This window comes from Rhinoderma darwinii, chromosome 1, assembly GCF_050947455.1.
Source record: "Rhinoderma darwinii isolate aRhiDar2 chromosome 1, aRhiDar2.hap1, whole genome shotgun sequence".
In the NCBI taxonomy this organism is placed as follows: Eukaryota; Metazoa; Chordata; class Amphibia; order Anura; family Rhinodermatidae; genus Rhinoderma; species Rhinoderma darwinii.
This window is the reverse complement of record NC_134687.1, coordinates 89,580,110-89,603,725: the sequence shown is the minus strand read 5'-3', so window position 1 is coordinate 89,603,725 and position 23,616 is coordinate 89,580,110. Positions and strand designations below refer to the sequence as shown.

The window sequence follows — 23,616 nt, the reverse complement described above, 5'->3', positions numbered from 1 at the left end:
ACTTTTGGGGGTCTTTATTGTTTTGGCCCCACAAGACCTCTTCAAACCTGACATGGTACCTAAAATATATGCTAAAAAAAAGGAGGCCCCAAAATCCACTAGGTGCTCCTTTGCTTCTGAGGCCTGTGTTTCAGTCCATGACCGCACTAGGGCCACATGTGGGGTATTTCTAAAAACTGCAGAATCTGGGCAATAAATAATAAGTTAAATTTCTCAGGTAAAACCTCCTGTGGTATAGAAAAAAATGTATTACAAATGAATTTTGTAAAAAAAAAAAAAAAATTTGTAACTTTCACCTCTACTTTGCTTTAATTCCTGTGAAACGCCTAAAGGGTTAATACACTTTCTGAATGCTGTTTTGAGGGGTGCAGTTTTCAAAATGGGGTGATTTATGGGGACTTTCTAATATATAAGGCCCTCAAAGCCACTTCAGAACTGAATTGGTCCTTGTAAAAATCGCCTTTTGAAATTTTCTTGAAAATATGAGAAATCGCTGCTAAAGTTCTAAGTCTTGTAACGTCCTAGAAAAATAAAAGAATGTTCAAAAAACGATGCAAACATAAAGTAGACATATGGGGGATGTTAACTAGTAACTATTTTGTGTGGTATTACTATCTGTTTTACAAGCAGATACATTTAAATTGAGAAAAATGCTAATTTTTGCAAATTTTATCCAATTCTTGGTGTTTTTTACAAATAAATATTGAACCAAATTTTTTCACTAACATAAAGTACAATATGTCACGAGAAAACAATCTCAGAATCGCTTGGATAGGTAAAAGCATTCCGGAGTTATTACCACATAAACTGACACATGTCAGATTTGAAAAATCTGCTTCGTCCTGAAGGCCAAAACAGGCTCAGTCCTGAAGGGGTTAAAGCTCCTCTAAACAACAAAACTGTTTACAGCGGTGCTAACATAATTGCACAAGGGTTTTCAAGTGTTTTCTAATTATCCATTAGCCTTCTAACACAGTTAGCAAACACAATGTACCATTAGAACACTGGAGTGATGGTTGCTGGAAATGGGCCTCTATACACCTATGTAGATATTGCATTAAAAACCAGACGTTTGCAGCTAGAATAGTCATTTACCACATTAACAATGTATAGAGTGTATTTCTGATTAATTTAATATGATCTTCATTGAAAAAAACTGTGCTTTTCTTGCAAAAATAAGGAAATTTCTAAGTGACCCTAAACTTTTGAACGGTAGTGTATATAGTGCTACACAGTCCCCTCTCCCCTTGTATATACTGCCACACAGCAATTCCCTGTATATTACCATACAGCCCCCTCAAAAAAATAAAAAAAAGATTGTTCTTACCTTGCCCTGGTCCCGCCACGGACGGAGTACTGCACTGCCTCTCGGGCGGGACGCATGTGCAGACCAGCGTGATATGACATCACGCCAGCCTATGCAGGGAGTCTTCCCAGCGCCTTATAGGCTGCAGGCCTAACGTGGTCTGCAGCCTATAGTATTAATTTTTCTAATTTTTTTTAATTAATCTGCAGCCTGAGGACGCACATACAAGCAAATGTAGCTGTCGCTAGAACCGGAGCCCCCTCCGGTGCTAGTGACGCCACTGCATCCGCCAGTGACAGTGCACAGGCTTTAAACTTTAGTGAGCGGGCGGACTGTGGAAGGTGCGCCGCCGCGCACCTTATAGAGAACACTGGTCCTATCTTTTGTGGCGCCTTTCTGCAGCACAGACCCCTTCATGTAAATATACGGGAAGGTGTCCGTGGGCCACAGAAATAAATGGGTCCATAATAACGGATTAATTCTACTGTTGTGGACATTGGGGCTTTAGTCTTTTAACTGGATTTCCAATCCTAATTTTGTTTGTCCCTTTCCCACATTATTACCAGACCCGTGTGACTTAATGAGAATATAATTTCTAAATGTGTGCGATTACATTGACCTGTGGTAAATATTAGTCGCGAAGCAATAAAAAAGGAACCTAACTAATTATGATCTATCTATAATAATCTACATATTTACACATGACTAACATTGAATGTACGTTTACTTCATCATGACATAGCAAACGATGAAACTGAACTGAAAATAATGGATTATTTAAAGATCTTTAAAGATCTTTATTATACGGTTATCATAAACCATGCAGCTCAGCGGAGTGTGAGTTTCCAGTGGCTGAATTGGTGGGTTGTACTAAGTGAGGGGACAATGTTTTGTTCTGCTTTCCCATGTAACAGCCTTTGTCATTCTCTGTTCACACTAGATTTGTGGCTTCTTTTCATAATGGAGCCATGACGGCTATGATGGATCCATATCCAAATTAATCTTGACTGATTCCATTCACTTATGATGGGGTCTGTCAGGTTTCCGCTGCGGTTTCGGTATTTTTGACAGCAATTAATCTTTTGCATATAGTCTGACATTTTGGAAATATTCATGCATTGATTTATGTTAAGGTGACTGTCTGGTGTGACTGTTACTTTACATATGACATCAGGTCTAAATAGTTTTGTTCATCACTAATGGCCAGACTACCGCTTTCCATAGTGGCAATACAGTAGTGTTAGAAGCTCTCTACCCCTACACTGTGCCCATGCCTGTAATTTATACATTGGTACAATATAATAAAATGGGGTGGACATGCCCACCTGCTACCTTCTGAAGCTGGATCAGTAGCAATGGGAAATAGTGAGGTATTTTTTTTGTAATGCCTCCACCAATTATGATTTATACCCAATGTGGTGGCCCAGAAAGACTGGCCAGTCACTTTTTTTTAGTTCAGGGTAATTCAGTTAGCCAATAATATGCTGAATAGACGTGTATACAGCCATTTCTTAGATAAAATGGTTGTATGACAATGGGCTATATTTCCATTATATTTAATACAGATAGCGCCATCTTTATCTTGACTCGTAACGCATTAAATACACACTGGCAAGAAACTTAAACTTGACTTTTACTTCAATGGTATTTTGTTGTGTGATCTCACGAGGAGTCCAGTTAAATTTGGCTATATCTGTGCTTTCTCAAACAATTCTTTCTCACTGTTTTGTTCTGTTTACGCATAGACTTTTCATCCAAACTTATTGATCTTTTTTATGATTTCTCGACAGATTCAAAAGGAAAAGAGACTGCAGCCATGAAAGCCGATCTCCTGAGAGCGCGCAATATGAAAAGGTACATCAACCAGCTGACTGTTGCAAAAAAACAGTGTGAGAAAAGGATCCGGCTCCTTGGTGGTCCGGCATATGACCAGCAGGAAGATGGAACCTCAGATGATTCAGATTGCCCTCAGAGTCAGAAGGTAATCTTCCACACCCAAGTTATTCTGCATTAGGGTACTTTTACATGGTCCGATGTTGGGCTGTGTAAATGAGCGTCGATCAACGAGACAGCTCGTTGATCGGCGCCCGTTTGCTCCTCTCACACAAAGCAATGATTGGCTAAGTATAGGGAATAGGGATGAGTGATTGTTACTACGATCTCTTGTCCTTATACATTTTCTTCATGTCGGCAACGGAGAGAGATGTGCTGACAACGGTGATTTTTGATACTCCATAAATGAGCATATCAGCACGATAATCGTTCATTACTGATGGTTGCCCTGATTTACAAAGAAATGCATTGTACCATGGTGCATATCCGTGGCATACTTATCATAGAGCCAGATAATACGATTGTGTTGGGGCTCGTTGTGAGAGGGGGCTTGGCACTGAACGGCTTCCTGTCACATAGCCAGAATGTTTCCATAAAGATGCCACTTTTGGGGAGCTCACTGCATACCGTTTTATTTAGCTCCTTTTGATTAAAAGGGAATCTGTCAGCAGTTTTGAGCCCATCTTGGCTCTGAGTGACCGCTCTAGCTGTTTCCATATATATATATATATATATATATATATATATATATATATATATATATATACAGTGAAGGAAATAAGTATTTGATCCCTTGCTGATTTTGTAAGTTTGCCCACTGTCAAAGTCATGAACAGTCTAGAATTTTTAGGCTAGGTTAATTTTACCAGTGAGAGTTTGGTTTATATTTTAAAAAAAAACTGAAAATAACATAGTCAAAATTATATATATTTATTTGCATTGTGCACAGAGAAATAAGTATTTGATCCCCTACCAACCATTAAGAGTTCAGCCTCCTCCAGACCAGTTACACGCTCCAAATCAACTTGGTGCCTGCATTAAAGACAGCTGTCTTACATGGTCACCTGTATAAAAGACTCCTGTCCACAGACTCAATTAATCAGTCTGACTCTAACCTCTACAACATGGGCAAGACCAAAGAGCTCTCTAAGGATGTCAGGGACAAGATCATAGACCTGCACAAGGCTGGAATGGGCTACAAAACCATAAGTAAGACGCTGGGTGTGAAGGAGACAACTGTTGGTGCAATAGTAAGAAAATGGAAGACATACAAAATGACTGTCAATCGACATCGCTCTGGGGCTCCATGCAAAATCTCACCTCGTGGGGTATCCTTGATCCTGAGGAAGGTGAGAGCTCAGCCGAAAACTACACAGGGGGGAACTTGTTAATGATCTCAAGGCAGCTGGGACCACAGTCACCAAGAAAACCATTGGTAACACATTACGCCGTAATGGATTAAAATCCTGCAGTGCCCGCAAGGTCCCCCTGCTCAAGAAGGCACATGTACAGGCCCGTCTGAAGTTTGCAAATGAACATCTGGATGATTCTGAGAGTGATTGGGAGAAGGTGCTGTGGTCAGATGAGACTAAAATTGAGCTCTTTGGCATTAATTCAACTCGCCGTGTTTGGAGGAAGAGAAATGCTGCCTATGACCCAACGAACACCGTCCCCACTGTCAAGCATGGAGGTGGAAACATTATGTTTTGGGGGTGTTTCTCTGCTAAGGGCACAGGACTACTTCACCGCATCAATGGGAGAATGGATGGAGCCATGTACCGTCAAATCCTGAGTGACAACCTCCTTCCCTCCACCAGGACATTAGAAATGGCTCATGGCTGGGTCTTCCAGCACGACAATGACCCGAAACATACAGCCAAGGCAACAAAGGAGTGGCTCAAAAAGAAGCACATTAAGGTCATGGAGTAGCCTAGCCAGTCTGCAGACCTTAATCCCATCAAAAACTTATGGAGGGAGCTGAAGATCCGAGCTGCCAAGTGACAGCCTCGAAATCTTAATGATTTACAGATGATCTGCAAAGAGGAGTGGGCCAAAATTCCATCTAATATGTGTGAAAACCTCATCATCAACTACTAAAAATGTCTGACTGCTGTGCTTGCCAACAAGGGTTTTGCCACCAAGTATTAAGTCTTGTTTGCCAAAGGGATCAAATACTTATTTCTCTGTGCACAATGCAAATAAATATATATAATTTTGACTATGTGATTTTCTGTTTTTTTTTTAAATATAATCTATCTCTCACTGGTAAAATTAACCTAGCCTAAAAATTCTAGACTGTTCATGACTTTGACAGTGGGCAAAAATACAAAATCAGCAAGGGATCAAATACTTATTTCCTTCACTGTATATATATATATATATATATATATATATATCAAGTCACATTATCATGACCTCCTACTTTCAACAGCTTGTAGCCCATGAAGGAAGCGTTGTGTCGTTGGCTGGTGGGTATATAAGGCGTGCGATAGGCTGCCTGAACACATATCACTCATTGTTGCCATGGGTTAAAGGGACGGTTTATCAGAGTTGCAAAAAGGGATGATTCTTGGCTTTGGGCCATGGGTGGCAGTATTTCTCAAACAGCGCAGTTTGTGAACTATTCGCATGCTGCTGTGGTGAAAATGTATCGTGAGTGGACAAAATGTACCATTTGGAATAACCGACGCAGAAACTGCAGAGCACCACGTGCCATTGATGTGAGGTAAACATCGGCTGCGAAGGTGCGCGAGGGCCGAACGACACGCTACAGTGGAGCAGTTTACTGTGAAAATCAACCAGGGGGCTACCAGACATGTCTAAAACAGCAATTCAGCTAACCCTACTGCGTATGGGGCTCCGAAGCAGACGGATGGTCACCACTCCTATGCTAACAAGTGTGCATCAGAGAAAAATGCTTCAATTTGCACAGCAGTATCGGGATTGGACTACCGATGATTGGCAAAAGGTTGCCTTCTCCGATGAGTCACATTTTCTGCTTCAATGAATGTACATTTAGTGTGTCAGGCGAGAAACATCCGAGAACAAACACCCTGCAACCATTGCTGGAAGAACACAAGCTGGTGACGGCAGCGTTATGGTCCGGGGAATTTTTAAATTTTCATTCTCTGGGCCCACTCATCCATGTGGAAGGCATTCTGAACCGATTAGGGTAAGAATCCATCACTGCAGATCACGTCCACCCATACATGCTGTTCGTCTTCCCTGGGGCAGATGGAATCTTCCAGCAAGACAATGCAACATGTCACACGGCTAGAAATGTCCGACAGTGGTTGGAAGAGCGCGACGAAGACTTCCAAGTACTTCCCTGGCCCCCTAATTCACCAGACTTGAACCCAATTGAGCATCTGTGGGACCACCTCGATCGTTTTGTTCGCTCTATGGATCCTCCCCCACGCACCCTCCAGCAGATGTGGGATGCACTGCAGTCAGTATGGCTCCAGATACCTGAGACAACCTACCAGCACCTTATTGAGTCACTCCCAGCCCGTCTAGCTGGTTCATGTCCCAGTTAAGAAAGATAGTGTTTATTGCTCATTCTTGAACAGTACAGCAAGGTTTAATTCATTTGCATGGCATTTAAACTAATGATGGTATTAATTATTACATCTAAGTAGAGACGTTTATAAGAGTGGAAATGTTAGGTAGTAACCGGCTGCACGCCATGTGCCCTGGAGAGCAAATCTATTAGATGCTGCCGGAGTCACGGTTCCTGTCTAGTACGAAAGGGCACAATGTGTGACTGCAAAAAGTAATTTTCATAAAAAAGGGAAAGATCGGGATGAAATTCTCCAGAGACCAGTAACTGTTTATTATGAGCGGTACAGTAACAAATAGACATTATTGCTTGTTACTACATGTACTAGATCTCGCTGATGCATCATCATTGCTCTCCTGCAACGGCTAGAAATAAATATATACAATGACTAGTGTATACAGCAGGTCATACACTTTTATATAACGATGACCGGATGGAACTGTGGAAGATGCCAATTCTATCCCAATTCTGTCTCTCCTCACTGATTGAGAATCTTGCAGGGTTAGTGGTGGAGATGTGAGAGAGCACGGCCTGTAATTGCCTCTTCTATGTGTAGAAGGGGCAGCTCTATGACAGACATTACTGCAGATGAGGCTAAGTTCACCCTTGCGTTGCGTAATTCATTACTCTGGTCCGATTATAGGTCAGAATAACGGATAAAATCTGATCCGTTAAAAATCCCATTGAAATTAATATGATTTTTAATTGCATCCGTTCGCGTCCTTTTGTGTCTGTTATGTTAGTCATACAGGACTTTTTTCTATGGTTAAAAAAACGGACGTCTAATGGATGAGTTATTTTTATCATTGATGTCTATGTAAAACGGATACAAACGGATTGTAATCAGTTTGCATCCGTTATTTTGGTACCATCCGCTGACCTATAAATGGATCAGAGTAACGGATTATACAATGCAAGTGTGAACTTCGCCCAAGTGAACACATCGTGGTGCCTTTCTACCACTGTGCTTTCCCCCCCACCCACCAATACAAGTCCGGCAATCAATATTGGGATGCAAGTGCTTGTATAGAACCTCTTTAATCCTGCACGAACCCAGTATAATATAAGACATAGAGAATTAAATGTATTTCTAGCTGTAATGATTCCTTAGGAAGACCCTATAGCTCAAGGAAAGTTTGACCTTTTGGAAAATTTCCTTGATGGGGGGAACATTATGCGTGAGTCAGCTATGGTAAGATAGATGGGATGCGGACGTGTGCGGGTGACCTTTCATTGATTTTCCTGAAAAGTACAACAGTTATTATGTTTAGTCTGTGAAATGGCTCTTACTGCAATGGGAGCTCATCAAAGTGTAAAAAAACCGCTGCTTAACCTATGTTTTCTGTGAAAACAGGAGATCAAAGTCTACAATGCCAACAGACAGCTCTGTCGAGGTGGATAATCAATGCCAACAGAGAACTCTTCCATAAAGCTTAAGGGGTTATTGACCCAATGCATCGAAAATAATAAGGGAAGCAACTTTGATAATAGTCTTTGTTAAAAATGTTCTACCGTTTTGGGTCTACAGCTCCTACGCAGACCTATATGTCGCTATTGTTACATGCTACAAACCTGGTGTTTATTCTGATCCTGCAGTCATGCAGCGTCTTATGTCTAGAAGGGCAGGGCAAAGAGAGGAACGCACAACGGCAAGATCAAACTACACACTGTAATCTGCAACCATCGGAGCTAAGGCACAAAATGCTAGGGTATTTTTAATCAAGCCTACATCCAAAATTGCTTAATTTAATTTTTTTATTTTAACCACATTGGAGCAATTAAAAAAAATAACAAAAATAAAAGTTCTAGCCTTCAATTGCAGCCTTCTTATTGCAAAGGGTGAGATACACAGTAGCTCAATGTTTCGCATGGGGTTTGTAAGTTCTCCCCATGTTTGCAAATGTTTACGCCGGGTTCTCCAGTTTCCTCTCTCACTCCAAAAACATACTGATTAACTAGTTAATTGACCACCTAAAAAATTGCCCTAGTGTATATGTATGAGATAGGGTAATTAGATTGTGAGCCCAGTTGAGGACAGGGACTGATGTAATTGATGGACAGCTGATGTGATGGTTGGCTCTCTATGAGCAACCGGAAATAATAAAATGTAATTGAAAATACTCTGCATGCCTTAAGATCTTTGCAGATCGTATGGGATTTTGTAAAAATAAAACCCCCGACATAGCTGGGATTACAGTCTCATAAAATTGCTGTGGCCGACCTTTTCTTCTTTATACCTCAACCGCATATTTCTGTTTCCAGATGACTGACTTGAAATCCTATGCCACCTTAGTCATTTATTTAATTCATTTTATAAAATCGAAGACATTTCATTTCTCCCTATCCTCCTTCATGGTGTCAGCCTGGCGAGTTTCTTGCCCTTCCATTGGGGCCCCCCCTAAAATCTTTCGCACAAGTGACTTACCCCAACTATACTGTCAAAACTTCCCACCTCTCCTTCGCACTATTAAAGATGACCTGACTAGATGATCTAAAGGCACCTTTACATGGTTTGGCAGAGGTGCTATTTTTAAAATGAACGCTCTACCCTGCTTGATCTACTTTTTTCAGGGTCTCCCTATTCGACTACCATGCCTATTTTTGCTAACTTCTTCACTAGCTACATTTATTTGGTCCCATAAACCGACAAGTATCGCCTACTCAACCCTCCCCCCTCCAAAAGACTGAAAGCTTGAGCCTCTCAGACCTTTATTAATATTACCAGGCTGCACACACAGGCTGGGTTCACACAACCTATTTTCAGACGTAAACGAGCCGTATTATGCCTCGTTTTACGTCTGAAAATAGGGCTACAATACGTCGGCAAACATCTGCCCATTCATTTGAATGGGTTTGCCGACGTACTGTGCAGACGACCTGTGATTTAGGCTGGGTTCACACGACCTATTTTCAGGCGTAAACGAGGCGTATTATGCCTCGTTTTACGTCTGAAAATAGGGCTCCAATACGTCGGCAAACATCTGCCCATTCATTTGAATGGGTTTGCCGACGTACTGTGCCGATGACCTGTCATTTATGCGTCGTTGTTTGACAGCTGTCAAACGACGACGCGTAAATTGACTGCCTCGGCAAAGACGTGCAGGACACTTCTTTGCAATGTAATTTGAGCCGTTCTTCATTGAAGTCAATAAAGAGCAGCTCAAGATTACAAACGTCAAAGACGCCTCGCATAATGCGAGGAGGAGCTTTTACGTCTGAAACGACGCAGCTGTTTTCTCCTGAAAACAGTATCTTTTCAGACGTAAAAGCCTCTCATTTTGTGCACATACCCTTAGTCCGCGTTATTGATTAGTCTCAACACAGTTTATTTAAACAGTGGCTCTCCCTAGAAGAAGACTTTCTCATTCCTAGTCTCTGCAGCTCCTTGGCTGCCAGACCATGGAACACCCACTATGCCCTCCCACCCCCTCATTGGGCCCACGTTGTGTGTGGCCTCACTCCTTTTCCAGCGCCAGACTATTTCTTCTGCCCCCTTCACCACTAGATTCTATTTCGGACAACCCATCTTTCCTGCTGTTTGTACCCATTATGCAGTCGCCTTGTATTCTTTCACCAATTATTTGTTCCTATGTGGCCTCTGCTTATGATGCCATTTTATATTTGCAGACAGTCTATATTTGTTTCTTATAAAAATTATATATTTAATCATTTAAAAATGTTTTTATTAAAAAGTATTTAACTATACTTTTGTTGCAGATTTTCAGAATATGCACCAAACATCTGCTAAAAATATGCCACTTTTGAACATTGGTTTGTTTAATATTTCAGATTATCCAGTTTGATGACATTTTAGCTAATCCATCATTCAGAGAACATTTCAGGACATACATGGAAAGAATTGATAAGAGAGTACTGATCAGTTTTTGGGAGTCTGTTGAGTACCTGAAGAATGCAAATAAGGTACGTAAATAAAAGCTCCTGTACGTTTAGGCCCTGTTCACACGGCAGATTTTGCCCTGCCACGAGAACATTTTCGCTGCGTTTTCCGGCCGTGGCCATTGAACGCTGAAAAAACGCAGCGAAAACCACTTTCTCTCCCTCCCATTGATGTCAACGGGAGGTCAGAGATGGAAACGCCCAAAGAAAGGCGTCAAAAATAGCGCCAAAATACCCTGTGTGAACTAGCCCTTAAAGAGGTTTTTCCATCTTCGACATTTGACATATCCACAGGATATGCCATAAATGTCCAATAGATTAGAGTCCCACCTCTTGTACCTGCACCTATCTCTAGAACGAGGCCACCTAAACCCTATTCTACCTTGCTAAACTCCCAACCTCTTACTGATTAGGTGGGGAGTTGAGTCCGTTGAATGTAAGGGATGTTATAGTATGGTTTTGAGAGTTTTTAATAAATAAAAGGAATTTGTCCCCAAACCCACTGTGGTATACAACAAAATAAAGGTACAGCCATGACACTCTAATGCCTTTTCTGCATCTAAGCTCAGTAGCCATGAGGGAGGGCGCGACGGAATAGTAGCTGCTACCTTTAGTAGAGTGCCTTTTTCTAAGGACTCCAACTATCCAAGGGTCTTTATGGCAACTAGCATAGTTTGTAAGCAATTTTAGGAGTGATATGGGTCATTATGACGGAATCTATGCAGAGTCCCTTCCAGGTTTAGGGATTAGAGCAGTTCGAGATTCATGAAGATCAGGCATTTCAATAGTGCCACAATAAATAGCATTTGTGCCACAATAAATAGCATTTGAAGTAGGTGTTAAGGGGCGACGACATCCGCTTGGAGGATCTAATAGTATGCAACAGTGAGGCTGTCCGGGCCTCATGTTTTGTTATTGGGCAAACGTAAGAGAACCTTTCAGACATCTTCCTCTGTAAATGTCCTCATCAAACAGATACCGTTCCTTCGAATGGAGTTCAGTTAAATTGAATTAAATTTCTATCCTAGTCTGAAATACCTCAGCTGGTTGGTGAAATCTACCAGAACTTCTTTGTGGAGAGCAGAGAAATCCAAGTGGAGAAAGCACTTTACAAAGAGATCCAGCAAAGTCTTGTTGGCAACAAGGGGATCGACGTGTTCATCAAGATTCAGGCTGATATGTTCGAGACTCTGAAGGACCGGTTCTACCCCTCATTTATTGTCAGTGATATGTATGAAGAGCTCATCCGCAGAGAAGACAAATCCACCTGTTTGTGTGCCTCCGATGACAAAGACGAATTGGTGAGTCTTTTGTTAGGATTTATACACAGGGTGGTTTAATGACACATGAACTCGGGAAAACACACAACATTTCATGTAATAATAAAGATTCTCTCACACCGTCATGCACTATTAATATCTTGCTGTTGTCTAAAGCTTTAGTTCATGGTGTAAAGCTGCAACTGCACCACATCACAAGTGCTCGAGAACGCTTTGTTTTTAATCATTTTTATTAGAAGAATAAAGAATATAATTACATAACACAAAGTCCTCCAATTTCTTGAGACCATGTTAGCATCGTATGATTGTAATAGAAAAAGTAGAAGGGAAATCTGTAAAGTGTAATAAGATATAGTAACAACGCCAATGCGGGATCCATAATCTTATAAAACATACTTTAAATCTAATTAAGCAACTGGTGAAATAATGGAGTAGTTTTTTAACTAGACAAGTATATGAACCAGTATAAAGGCAATAAATGCAGGTCTGAGATGTACAAGATCTTAAAGTGTCCCTCCAGTTATACTCTCCTGCCCTAAATCACGGGGGCGTGGAGAGACGCTACTGCACGCTGGACGGTACTGTTGCCCTAGCAACCTTACAATGCCCAGAGAGTATCAAGGGTGTGCAAGGGCCCAATTAATTTAAATTGGGCCCATGCACGATACTCTCCGGGCATTGTACGGTTCACACGACAATCGTACCGCCCAGAGTGCTGGAGCGTCTCTCCACGACCGATTTGAGTTCGGGCGGGAGAGTATAACTGGAGGGACACTTTCAGCGTGGGGGGCCAATGGAGGAGAATAAAAGTAGAAAAGGGGAGAAAGAGAGCGATTTGTAAAAATCAAGGAATGTGGAAAAGAAGAAAAAAACAAAAGGAACTGAAACAAGCCGAATATTACCCTTGTTAACAATTCAACAGAAAAAAAATTAAGATTAACATTTTGCTTCTGAAACCGTATCCTAATAAATGAACACACAATAATAAAATCCCAGCTTTCCATACTTCCCCACTCCTTTTTCTCAAGACTACCCTAACGAGGGTACCCATTTCCATGATGGGTAAGATGCTGCAGCCCTTTCAACTAAGTCAGTGCTCCCAGCGGAGCAGGGTGGTCCGGCTGGTTGCCATAACCGACTACAACATTACTCTCTGTATTCCGTAACAGAAAGTGAGAGACGCAGTACTTTACATACCAGTGCATGGACCCTGTATGGCGGTTTTACGGTTTTGTATCCTGAAGCAGTAGAAACTAGGTGTGCTGTCCTATGGTGCCTACGTGAGGCACTGTATTCTCCTAAAGAGTATATTCTTCTTGGGGAAAATACCTATAATTCTTAATTTGTATTGGATGTCCCTTTCAGCAGTGGTGGGAGCCCCCTCCAAGCAAAATCCAGATTGAGTTATGCCCAGAATATTTATTTTAATTGGCATGTACACCTTTTCAAATATATTATGTAAATCGTCTTGATTACACAAATACTACTTTTACGTCTCTACAGCTCTTGTGCAGTTCTATGTGTCTCCATGGTTACAGGCAAGGCTATCAGGGCTTGTACTGGCATCTGTATAGACTGTTTCAGGGCATGGGGTTTGAATCTTTTGCTGTATGGGGCCCAGATATTCCTGATGGCTATCCTGGTTACAAGCAATGAACTATGCACTTTAATCCTGCAGTCATACTCTTCTTGTGTCTTCCATCTGTCCGCTATACCTTGCTTGCCTAATAAATGGACGCTAGCAAGTAGTAGGGGTATCTGTGTGCAGTATATAAAAGACAGGATAGCAGTTAGGCTCCACTCGTTCGCTCAGGGAAAACTGAGAATTAGAGTGAGAGCCTGCAGAGGGGTAGACTTCTAAAAAAAATAAAATACAGAATAAAAGTCCTAAAATGGCCCAAAAAAAAGTTATTCCTCCTGTACCCACATATGACCGCTTATGCTGAAATGTCACCTGAAACAATGGGCATGCTTTAAGCATTCTAATATGATATGAATGTATACTTACTGATGTCATTGTCACTTCTACAACATCTTATCTTTTTGTTCAGATGCTGGTGTGTGGAGGCATAGAAGGAATCCTGGATGAATGCAGTAGCGGTATCACTGAGCAGGCTAGTTATGCGGTCAACAAGCTACGTCAGCTTACAGAGAAACTGGATTACAAGAGACAGGCTCTCAACTCCATTATTAATGCCCCAAAACCTGACAAGAAGGTACATAACGCACGCTCTGCTTTTCACTGTGAATCCCTAAAAAATGTATACCTGTCTTTTGGTGATATTTTTAAACAGTATGAATAAACTCATACTTGAAAGGAATTGTGTCAGCAGTTTTAAGACCTCAAATATCCTCGATATCGGGGAGGAGGAGGGCATTGTAACGATACCTTTTGTCTCGGTCGTACAAGTTGCATGACCGAGAAACTGACGTTTAGTTCCCATTGCGCCACGGTCCAGGAGCGTGCTCTAACAGCAATGTCTCGGTCATGGAACTTTAATGACCGAGAAACAAACTATTGTTGCAATGCCCCCCTCCTCCTCCCAATATCACGTTGTCAGCAGTTTTGAGGCCTCAAAACTGCTGACGGATTCCCTTTAAGGAGTTCTTTAACTATCTACTCTTCATTCCGCGTTTGCCAAACTTCTAATAAATATAAATTCGAGTCTTTTCCAGAACATCTAATTAGATTCCAGTTTCATTCTTCTAGTAAATGATGATTTTAGATTTACTAGTTTTACTATTCCATTTTTACAAAAGAGAAACTCATTTTGTCGTTTAGTCGATCACTCTATTTACACGTAGCAATCAATGTTATCGAGTCTATGTTCATTGTTGATTTTGTTTTTTTTTTATACGTTCGTGGTAAATACGCTTCTTATTAGAGTTCCATCAGAGAAAGTATCCAGATTGTGACGCACATTTTACACTCTGATGTACATACGCTTGATTTTGTGTTCTGTTTTTTACGTGAATTTTAAGACCGTTAAAGACCGCCATCAATAGATACTGCTAAAAAAAATAAATCTGTATACTAATCTATACTGGCTGTTCAATAAAAATGAATTAAATATCATTACTTGATCATTCTATTTTATTTGGAAGTAGGAAAAAATCTAAAATGCAAAGCAGAGAGATCTCGCTTAGTGTCATGGAAACGGCAGACTTGAGACCTACTAATGAAAAGCCAATTAGGCAGATTATTGGTTCCATGTTTCCATAGTTATTGGCTAACCGCGGTGTGCTAAGATTCCTATTAAAAATACAATTTAAAAATATTCAATTAACAAAATTTTTTATATTACTTTTTTTTATCAATACTACATTTTTTTTTATATTTTTTGAGGGCTGTGGGGACAATCCTTTTGCCCATATCTCCAGGGAGAAAGTGTTCAGTTCTATGAAAACGCCTCCACAGATGTGTCTTATGGCAGGCAAGAGAATGAGGATGAATTACGTCCCCATTCTTTTGTATTGGAGCGCGTAGTGCGCATACACCGCTCCAGTATGGAGAAAGAGTGTCTAGGCTGTCACTCCTAGCAGCAAGAACAGTGAGAAATCATAAGAAATGGTGCCAAAGCCACCTCAGAAGGTCACCGATTCAATTTTACCCCTGCAACCTGTTGAGTCAGTCCACAAAATACTTGTCTTCAATGTCTACATACTAGATCAATGTACTCCTTCTTTTCTAACAACTTTATTTGGTCAAGTTTTATTACAGCTGTAATGGTGGGGGGGGTAGGGAAACGGACAAGTGAGCCCTAATCTACCCGCCACTCTGTCCCTGCCTACTTGCAACGACCCGCCCTAGACGACGGGGTACAACTGGGCGGCGGTCCCTGCGCTCAGTAAGTGCATGACAAACACGACAAACAAACAAGGGAACACAAGCAAGGGAAATGGGCAGTTGCTCGCGGAAACACCGTGAGCAACAGAGTAGTGAACGAGCCGAGTCAAGCCAGGAGAGTGCGAGGTACAAAGCGAAAAGCAGAAGAGTAGTCGGTAAGCCGGGGTCTGTATGGAGCAGGATCAAAAAGTAGCAGGAGCTGTAGCTGGGCCAGGAAACCTCAAGGAAAGAATTCACAAGCACAGATGGACAGGAAGAGCAGGCTTAAATAGACCGAGGGCGGGAGCTAGCTGAGTCTGGCCAGGTTGCGATAGGCTCTCCCACTCCTAAGCCTGCCAGCCTGAGTGGAGGAAGCTGGTGTCTGTCTCAGGGATGTACACTCAGGTGTTGACTGATTAATTCTGGGAGTTAACCCTGAAGCAGTGCCTGGCAGATCCTTTACAGTACCCCCCCTTTTATGAGGGGCCACCGGACCCTTTCTAAGTGGACCTGGCTTACTGGGGAAACGCAGGTGGAACCTCCTGACCAATACCCCAGCGTGAACATCCCGGGCGGGTACCCAAGTCCTCTCCTCGGGCCCGTATCCTCTCCAATGGACCAGGTACTGGAGGGAGCCTTGGACCATCTTGCTGTCCACGATCCTGGCCACCTCAAATTCCACCCCCTCAGGGGTGAGGACGGGAACAGGAGGTTTCCTCGAGGGGGCCAAGGACGGGGAGCAGCGTTTCAGGAGGGAGGCATGAAACACGTTGTGTATACGAAAAGACGGGGGTAACTCCAGCCGGAAAGAGACAGGACTGAGGACCTCAATGACCTTATACGGCCCAATAAACCGGGGAGCAAACTTTTTGGACGGAACCTTGAGACGCAAGTTCCTGGATGACAACCACACCAGATCCCCGACCACAAACAGGGGGTTAGCAGAACGTCTTCTATCGGCCTGAGCCTTCTGTATGCTCTGGGACGCCTCTAGGTTCTTCTGAACCTGGGCCCAGACTGTGCACAGATCCCGATGAACGACCTCCACCTCGGGATTGTTGGAACAACCAGGTGAAACGGAGGAGAACCGTGGATTAAACCCAAAATTACAGAAAAAGGGAGAGACCCCTGACGAGTTACTGACCCGGTTATTAAGGGAAAATTCGGCGAGGGGAATGAAAGAAACCCAATCAAATTGACAGTCAGAGACAAAACATCTTAAGTATTGTTCTAGAGACTGATTAGTCCTCTCCGTTTGGCCATTGGTTTCAGGATGGAAGGCAGAGGAGAAGGACAGATCAATCCCCAACTTATTACAGAAGGCTCTCCAAAACAATGAAACAAATTGTACCCCTCTGTCAGAAACAATATTGACGGGGACCCCATGGAGACGCAGGATGTGTTTGATAAACAAGGTAGCCAACGTCTTGGCGTTGGGTAGTTTCTTGAGGGGCACAAAGTGGCACATTTTACTGAAGCGGTCTACCACCACCCACACCACCGACTTGCCTTGGGATGGAGGCAAATCGGTGATAAAATCCATGGAGATATGTGTCCACGGTCTCTGGGGAATGGGCAACGAACGCAGTAAGCCCGCTGGTCGGGACCTGGGAGTCTTGGACCTGGCACAAACCTCACAGGCGGCAACGTAGGCCTTAACGTCTTTAGGCAAACCAGGCCACCAATAATTTCTGGTAATGAGGTGTTTGGTACCCAGGATGCCTGGATGGCCAGATAGTGCGGAGTCGTGATTTTCCCTAAGTACCCTTAGCCGGAATTGCAGGGGAACAAACAGCTTGTTCTCAGGAAGGTTCCCAGGAGCTGAACCTTGATCAGCAGCAATTTCAGAGACTAAATCGGACTCGATAGAGGAAATGACTATACCTGGAGGCAAAATACAAACAGGATCTTCCTCCGAAGGAGGGCTGGCCATGAAGCTACGCGACAGTGCATCCGCCTTAATATTTTTAGACCCGGCCCTATAGGTAACCAAAAAATTGAATCTGGTAAAAAACAACGCCCATCGAGCTTGTCTCGGGTTTAGCCTCCGGGCAGATTCTAGGAAAACCAGATTCTTGTGGTCGGTAAGGACCGTTACCTGGTGCCTAGCCCCCTCCAGAAAGTGGCGCCACTCTTCAAATGCCCATTTAATGGCTAAAAGTTCGCGGTTGCCAATATCATAGTTACACTCCGTGGGCGAAAACTTCCTAGAAAAGTAAGCACAGGGGCGGAGATGGGTGAGGGAGCTGGTACCCTGGGACAAGACGGCCCCCACTCCCACCTCGGACGCGTCAACCTCCACAATAAATGGCTCCCTTTGGTTGGGCTGAACCAGCACGGGGGCCGAGATAAAGCACTTCTTGAGGGTCTCAAAAGCCTGGACGGCCTCAGGGGGCCAATGGAGGACATCAGCACCCTTGCGAGTGAGGTCCGTAAGAGGCTTAGCGACGACCGAGAAGTTAGCAATAAATCTCCTGTAATAGTTAGCGAACCCCAAAAAACACTGTAGCGCTTTCAGGGAGGCAGGTTGGACCCATTCAGCCACAGCCTGAACCTTGGCAGGGTCCATGCGGAATTCATGAGGAGTGAGGATTTGACCTAAAAATGGTATCTCCTGTACCCCAAATACACATTTTTCGATTTTGGCAAACAGTTTGTTTTCTCGAAGGACCTGGAGCACTTTCCTGACATGCTCTATGTGGGAGGACCAGTCCCTGGAAAACACCAATATGTCATCAAGGTACACTACAAGAAATATCCCCAGGTAATTTCTCAAAATCTCATTTATGAAGTTCTGGAAGACCGCAGGGGCATTGCACAACCCAAAGGGCATGACGAGGTATTCGAAATGGCCTTCGGGCGTGTTAAACGCAGTCTTCCACTCATCCCCCTCTTTGATGCGAATAAGGTTATACGCCCCCCGTAGATCCAATTTAGAGAACCATTGGGCCCCCTGAACCTGATTAAAGAGATCAGGAATCAAAGGAAGGGGATACTGGTTCCTTACCGTGACCTTATTCAGGCCACGGTAGTCAATGCATGGCCTAAGACCCCCATCCTTCTTCCCTACGAAGAAGAAGCCAGCACCTACCGGAGAAGAAGAGGGACGAATGTAACCCTTGGCCAGGGCTTCCTGGATATACTCCCTCATGGCTTCACGTTCGGGACAAGAAAGGTTAAATATCCTACCCTTAGGAAGCTTAGCTCCTGGTACCAATTCGATAGCGCAATCGTATTCTCTATGAGGCGGTAATACTTCGGAGGCCTCTTTAGAGAAAACATCAGCGAAGTCCTGAACAAACTCGGGTAGCGTATTCACCTCCTTAGGGGGAGAAATAGAATTAACAGAAAAACATGACGTACAACATTCATTACCCCATTTGGTTAGCTCCCCAGTATTCCAGTCAAACGTAGGATTATGCAACTGCAACCAGGGAAGACCTAGAACCAAATCGTACGATAATCCCTGCATCAATAGTACAGAGCATTGCTCCAAATGCATGGAGCCAACAAGGAGTTCAAAAACAGGGGTATGCTGAGTAAAATAACCATTAGCAAGAGGAGTGGAGTCGATACCCACTACCGGAACAGGTTTAGGCAAATCAATCAGAGGCATAGCGAGAGACATAGCAAATTCCACAGACATGATATTAGTAGAGGACCCTGAATCCACGAAGGCACTGCCGGTAGCAGACCTACCACCAAACGAGACCTGAAAGGGAAGCAATATCTTAGTACGTTTCATATTTACGGGAAATACCTGTGCGCCCAAGTGACCTCCCCGATGATCACTTAGACGCGGGAGCTCTCTGGCAGCATTCTTACGCTTGGGACAGTTGTTTACTTGATGCTTGACATCCCCACAGTAGAAGCAGAGACCATTCTTCCTGCGGAATTCTCTACGTTGTTGAGGGGACACGGAGGTCCCGAGTTGCATAGGTATTTCTGAGTCTTTAGGGGAGAAACGAAGCAACGGGACTTCGGGAGGCATCATGGGGGAGTCGGAGGAAAAAACACATAAACGTTCACGTTGTCGTTCCCTGAGACGTCGGTCAAGTCGTACCACTAAAGCCATAACCTGGTCTAAGGAGTCAGAAGAGGGATAACTAACTAGCAGGTCTTTCAGGGCGTTCGACAGACCCAACCTAAACTGGCACCTTAAGGCAGGGTCATTCCACCGAGAAGCTACGCACCACTTCCGAAAGTCAGAGCAATACTCCTCAACAGGTCTCTTACCCTGACGTAAGGTCACCAGCTGACTCTCGGCAAAGGCAGTTCTGTCAGTCTCGTCATAAATAAGTCCGAGAGCAGAAAAGAAACAATCAACGGAGGAAAGTTCAGGGGCGCCAGGAGCCAAGGAGAAGGCCCACTCTTGGGGCCCTTCCTGGAGCCGGGACATAATTATACCCACCCGCTGGCTCTCAGAACCTGAGGAGTGAGGTTTTAAGCGAAAATAAAGCTTACAACTCTCCCGAAAGGAGAGAAAAGCCCTCCGGTCACCTGAGAACCGGTCGGGCAACTTGAGGTGGGGTTCAAGGGGTGCGGTGAGGGGAACTACCAAGGTAGCATCAGGCTGGTTGACCCTCTGAGCCAGGGCCTGGACCTGTAGGGAGAGACCCTGCATTTGCTGAGCCAGGGTTTCACGGGGTTCCATAATGGTGTCAGGGACCAGGGTAGACTAGGTATAGGGCTTGTGAATTTGTAATGGTGGGGGGGTAGGGAAACTGACAAGTGAGCCCTAATCTACCCGCCACCCTGTCCCTGCCTACTTGCAACGACCCGCCCTAGACGACGGGGTACAACTGGGCGGCGGTCCCTGCGCTCAGTAAGTGCATGACAAACACGACAAACAAACAAGGGAACACAAGCAAGGGAAATGGGCAGTTGCTCGCGGAAACACCGTGAGCAACAGAGTAGTGAACGAGCCGAGTCAAGCCAGGAGAGTGCGAGGTACAAAGCGAAAAGCAGAAGAGTAGTCGGTAAGCCGGGGTCTGTATGGAGCAGGATCAAAAAGTAGCAGGAGCTGTAGCTGGGCCAGGAAACCTCAAGGAAAGAATTCACAAGCACAGATGGACAGGAAGAGCAGGCTTAAATAGACCGAGGGCGGGAGCTAGCTGAGTCTGGCCAGGTTGCGATAGGCTCTCCCACTCCTAAGCCTGCCAGCCTGAGTGGAGGAAGCTGGTGTCTGTCTCAGGGATGTACACTCAGGTGTTGACTGATTAATTCTGGGAGTTAACCCTGAAGCAGTGCCTGGCAGATCCTTTACAACATCTGTCAGATATAACATTCACTCTGTTATTTTTTTGAATAGATCATTTCCAAATTAAAAGATGAAATAGCTCTAATGGAGAAAGAACAAAGTGATCTTGATCTCCATATTTCTCGGACAGACTTGTGGTGTGAGAATCTTGGCATGTGGCGGGCACTTATCAACATCAGTGAGGTAAGTTGTGCCTTTTTTACAAACTTCTTAAATTGTTGGACTGCACAGGGAGTGATACATAGAGACCGCAGAGACTCGGTACATGTAGTTGTATAGAAAGATCTTTTGGTTTAATCCGGAAATAAAAATGTAAGACTTTCTCTGAATCGACTCCGTAGGATTATAAATTGGACTTGATTTCTTCTACGTGTTCATTAAAATGTATTATTCAGTTGACCCTTTTATAACGAAGGAAAATTAAAGGACTTGTCCAGTTTTTATTTACTTTTTTACTTATTTGTAAAATAGGAAATCATACCGTCTTCTAATATACATGTATTATAATTTCTGCTCACATACATTTATTATAGTGCATGAGGCCCCTGTCATAGTGGAATGGTATAGCCCACAACTAAGGAGCTTTCTGTCAGAACGGAGCCCTGACAGACACAAACGGAAACAATAGGTTTCCGTTTCCATCACCATTGATTTCAATGGTGATGGATCCGGTGCCAATGGTTTCCGTTTGTCTCCGTTGTGCAAGGGTTCCGTCGTTTTTATGCAATCAATACAGTAGTTGACTACGCTATTGATTCCATCAAAACTACGGAACCCTTGCACAACTAGGGATGCACGAATCATCAAAACTTTGATACCGTGCTCCCCCAAACGGTTCGATACCGCTAAGTATAGCAACACATGAATGTATGAGAGCGGGGCTGCGGCTGTGTAATACAGTCATTGCCCCACTCCTGAGTCCTGACAAGTGCGCGTGGTCAGCATGAGGTGATGCGACCAGAGTTGCACTAATGAGCGGCGGCACTGAAGACAGAACATGGCAGGCACACTGCAAAACACCACAATTAAAAATTCATCACACCTCGTGCCGCACATCAGAAAATGGAAGATTTTTTTTTTATTATTATTTTTTGCAAAGTATCGTTTTGGTATCGATGTCGAAATACTACACGAAGTATCGGTATCGAAGTCCAAATTCTGGTATCGTGACAGCCCTATGCACAACGAAGACAAAGGGAAACCATTGGCACAGGATCCATCACCATTGAAATCAATTATCTGAATGCCAGTGGTCACATGACTGTCCATTCAGTTATCCTATGGGTGCTTATTTTTAGACCGAGACAACTGCACTTCTATAAGAAAGGTTTGTGAGCAGAATTTTAAATACATGTACACTACCGTTCAAAAGTTTGGGGTCACCCAGACAATTTTGTGTTTTCCATGAAAACTCACACTTATATTTATCAAATGAGTTGCAAAATGACTAGAAAATATAGTCAAGACATTGACAAGGTTAGAAATAATGATTTTTATTTGAAATAATAATTTTCTCCTTCAAACTTTGCTTTCGTCAAAGAATGCTCCATTTGCAGCAATTACAGCATTGCAGACCTTTGGCATTCTAGCTGTTAATTTGCTGAGGTAATTCGGAGAAATTTCACCCCATGCTTCCAGAAGCCCCTCCCACAAGTTGGATTGGCTTGATGGGCACTTCTTGCGTATCATACGGTCAAGCTGCTCCCACAACAGCTCTATGGGGTTGAGATCTGGTGACTGCGCTGGCCACTCCATTACAGATAGAATACCAGTTGCCGGCTTCTTCCCTAAATAGTTCTTGCATAATTTGGAGGTGTGCTTTGGGTCATTGTCCTGTTGTAGGATGAAATTGGCTCCAATCAAGCGCTGTCCACAGGGTATGGCATGGTGTTGCAAAATGGAGTGATAGCCTTCCTTATTCAAAATCCCTTTTACCTTGTACAAATCTCCCACTTTACCAGCACCAAAGCAACCCCAGACCATCACATTACCTCCACCATGCTTGACAGATGGCGTCAGGCACTCTTCCAGCATCTTTTCAGTTGTTCTGCGTCTCACAAATGTTCTTCTGTGTGATCCAAACACCTCAAACGTCGATTCGTCTGTCCATAACACTTTTTTCCAATCTTCCTCTGTCCAATGTCTGTGTGCTTTTGCCCATATTATTCTTTTCCTTTTATTAGCCAGTCTCAGATATGGCTTTTTCTTTGCCACTCTGCCCTGAAGGCCAGCATCCCGGAGTCGCCTCTTCACTGTAGACGTTGACACTGGCGTTTTGCGGGTACTATTTAATGAAGCTGCCAGTTGAGGACCTGTGAGGCGTCTATTCTCAAACTAGAGACTCTAATGTACTTGTCTTGTTGCTCAGTTGTGCAGCGGGGCCTCCCACTTCTCTTTCTACTTTGGTTAGAGCCTGTGTGTGCTGTCCTCTGAAGGGAGTAGTACACACCGTTGTAGGAAATCTTCAGTTTCTTGGCAATTTCTCACATGGAATAGCCTTCATTTCTAAGAACAAGAATAGACTGTCGAGTTTCACATGAAAGCTCTCTTTTTCTAGCCATTTTGAGAGTTTAATCGAACCCACAAATGTAATGCTCCAGATTCTCAACTAGCTCAAAGGAAGGTCAGTTTTATAGCTCCTCTAAACAGCAAAAC

General features: G+C 43.5%; 1 protein-coding gene across 1 annotated transcript in view; it reads left to right on the top strand.

Annotated features, from left to right (window-relative positions):
* Window positions 1–23,616, top strand: part of SNX25 (sorting nexin 25) — a 226,163-nt gene that overhangs the window by 178,539 nt on the left and 24,008 nt on the right. Inside the window, exons 7-11 of the mRNA XM_075860184.1 lie at window positions 3,097–3,287; window positions 10,488–10,619; window positions 11,624–11,896; window positions 13,927–14,091; window positions 21,013–21,144. Coding sequence (XP_075716299.1) covers window positions 3,097–3,287; window positions 10,488–10,619; window positions 11,624–11,896; window positions 13,927–14,091; window positions 21,013–21,144 — 893 coding nt within the window. The remainder of the gene's footprint in view (window positions 1–3,096; window positions 3,288–10,487; window positions 10,620–11,623; window positions 11,897–13,926; window positions 14,092–21,012; window positions 21,145–23,616) is intronic.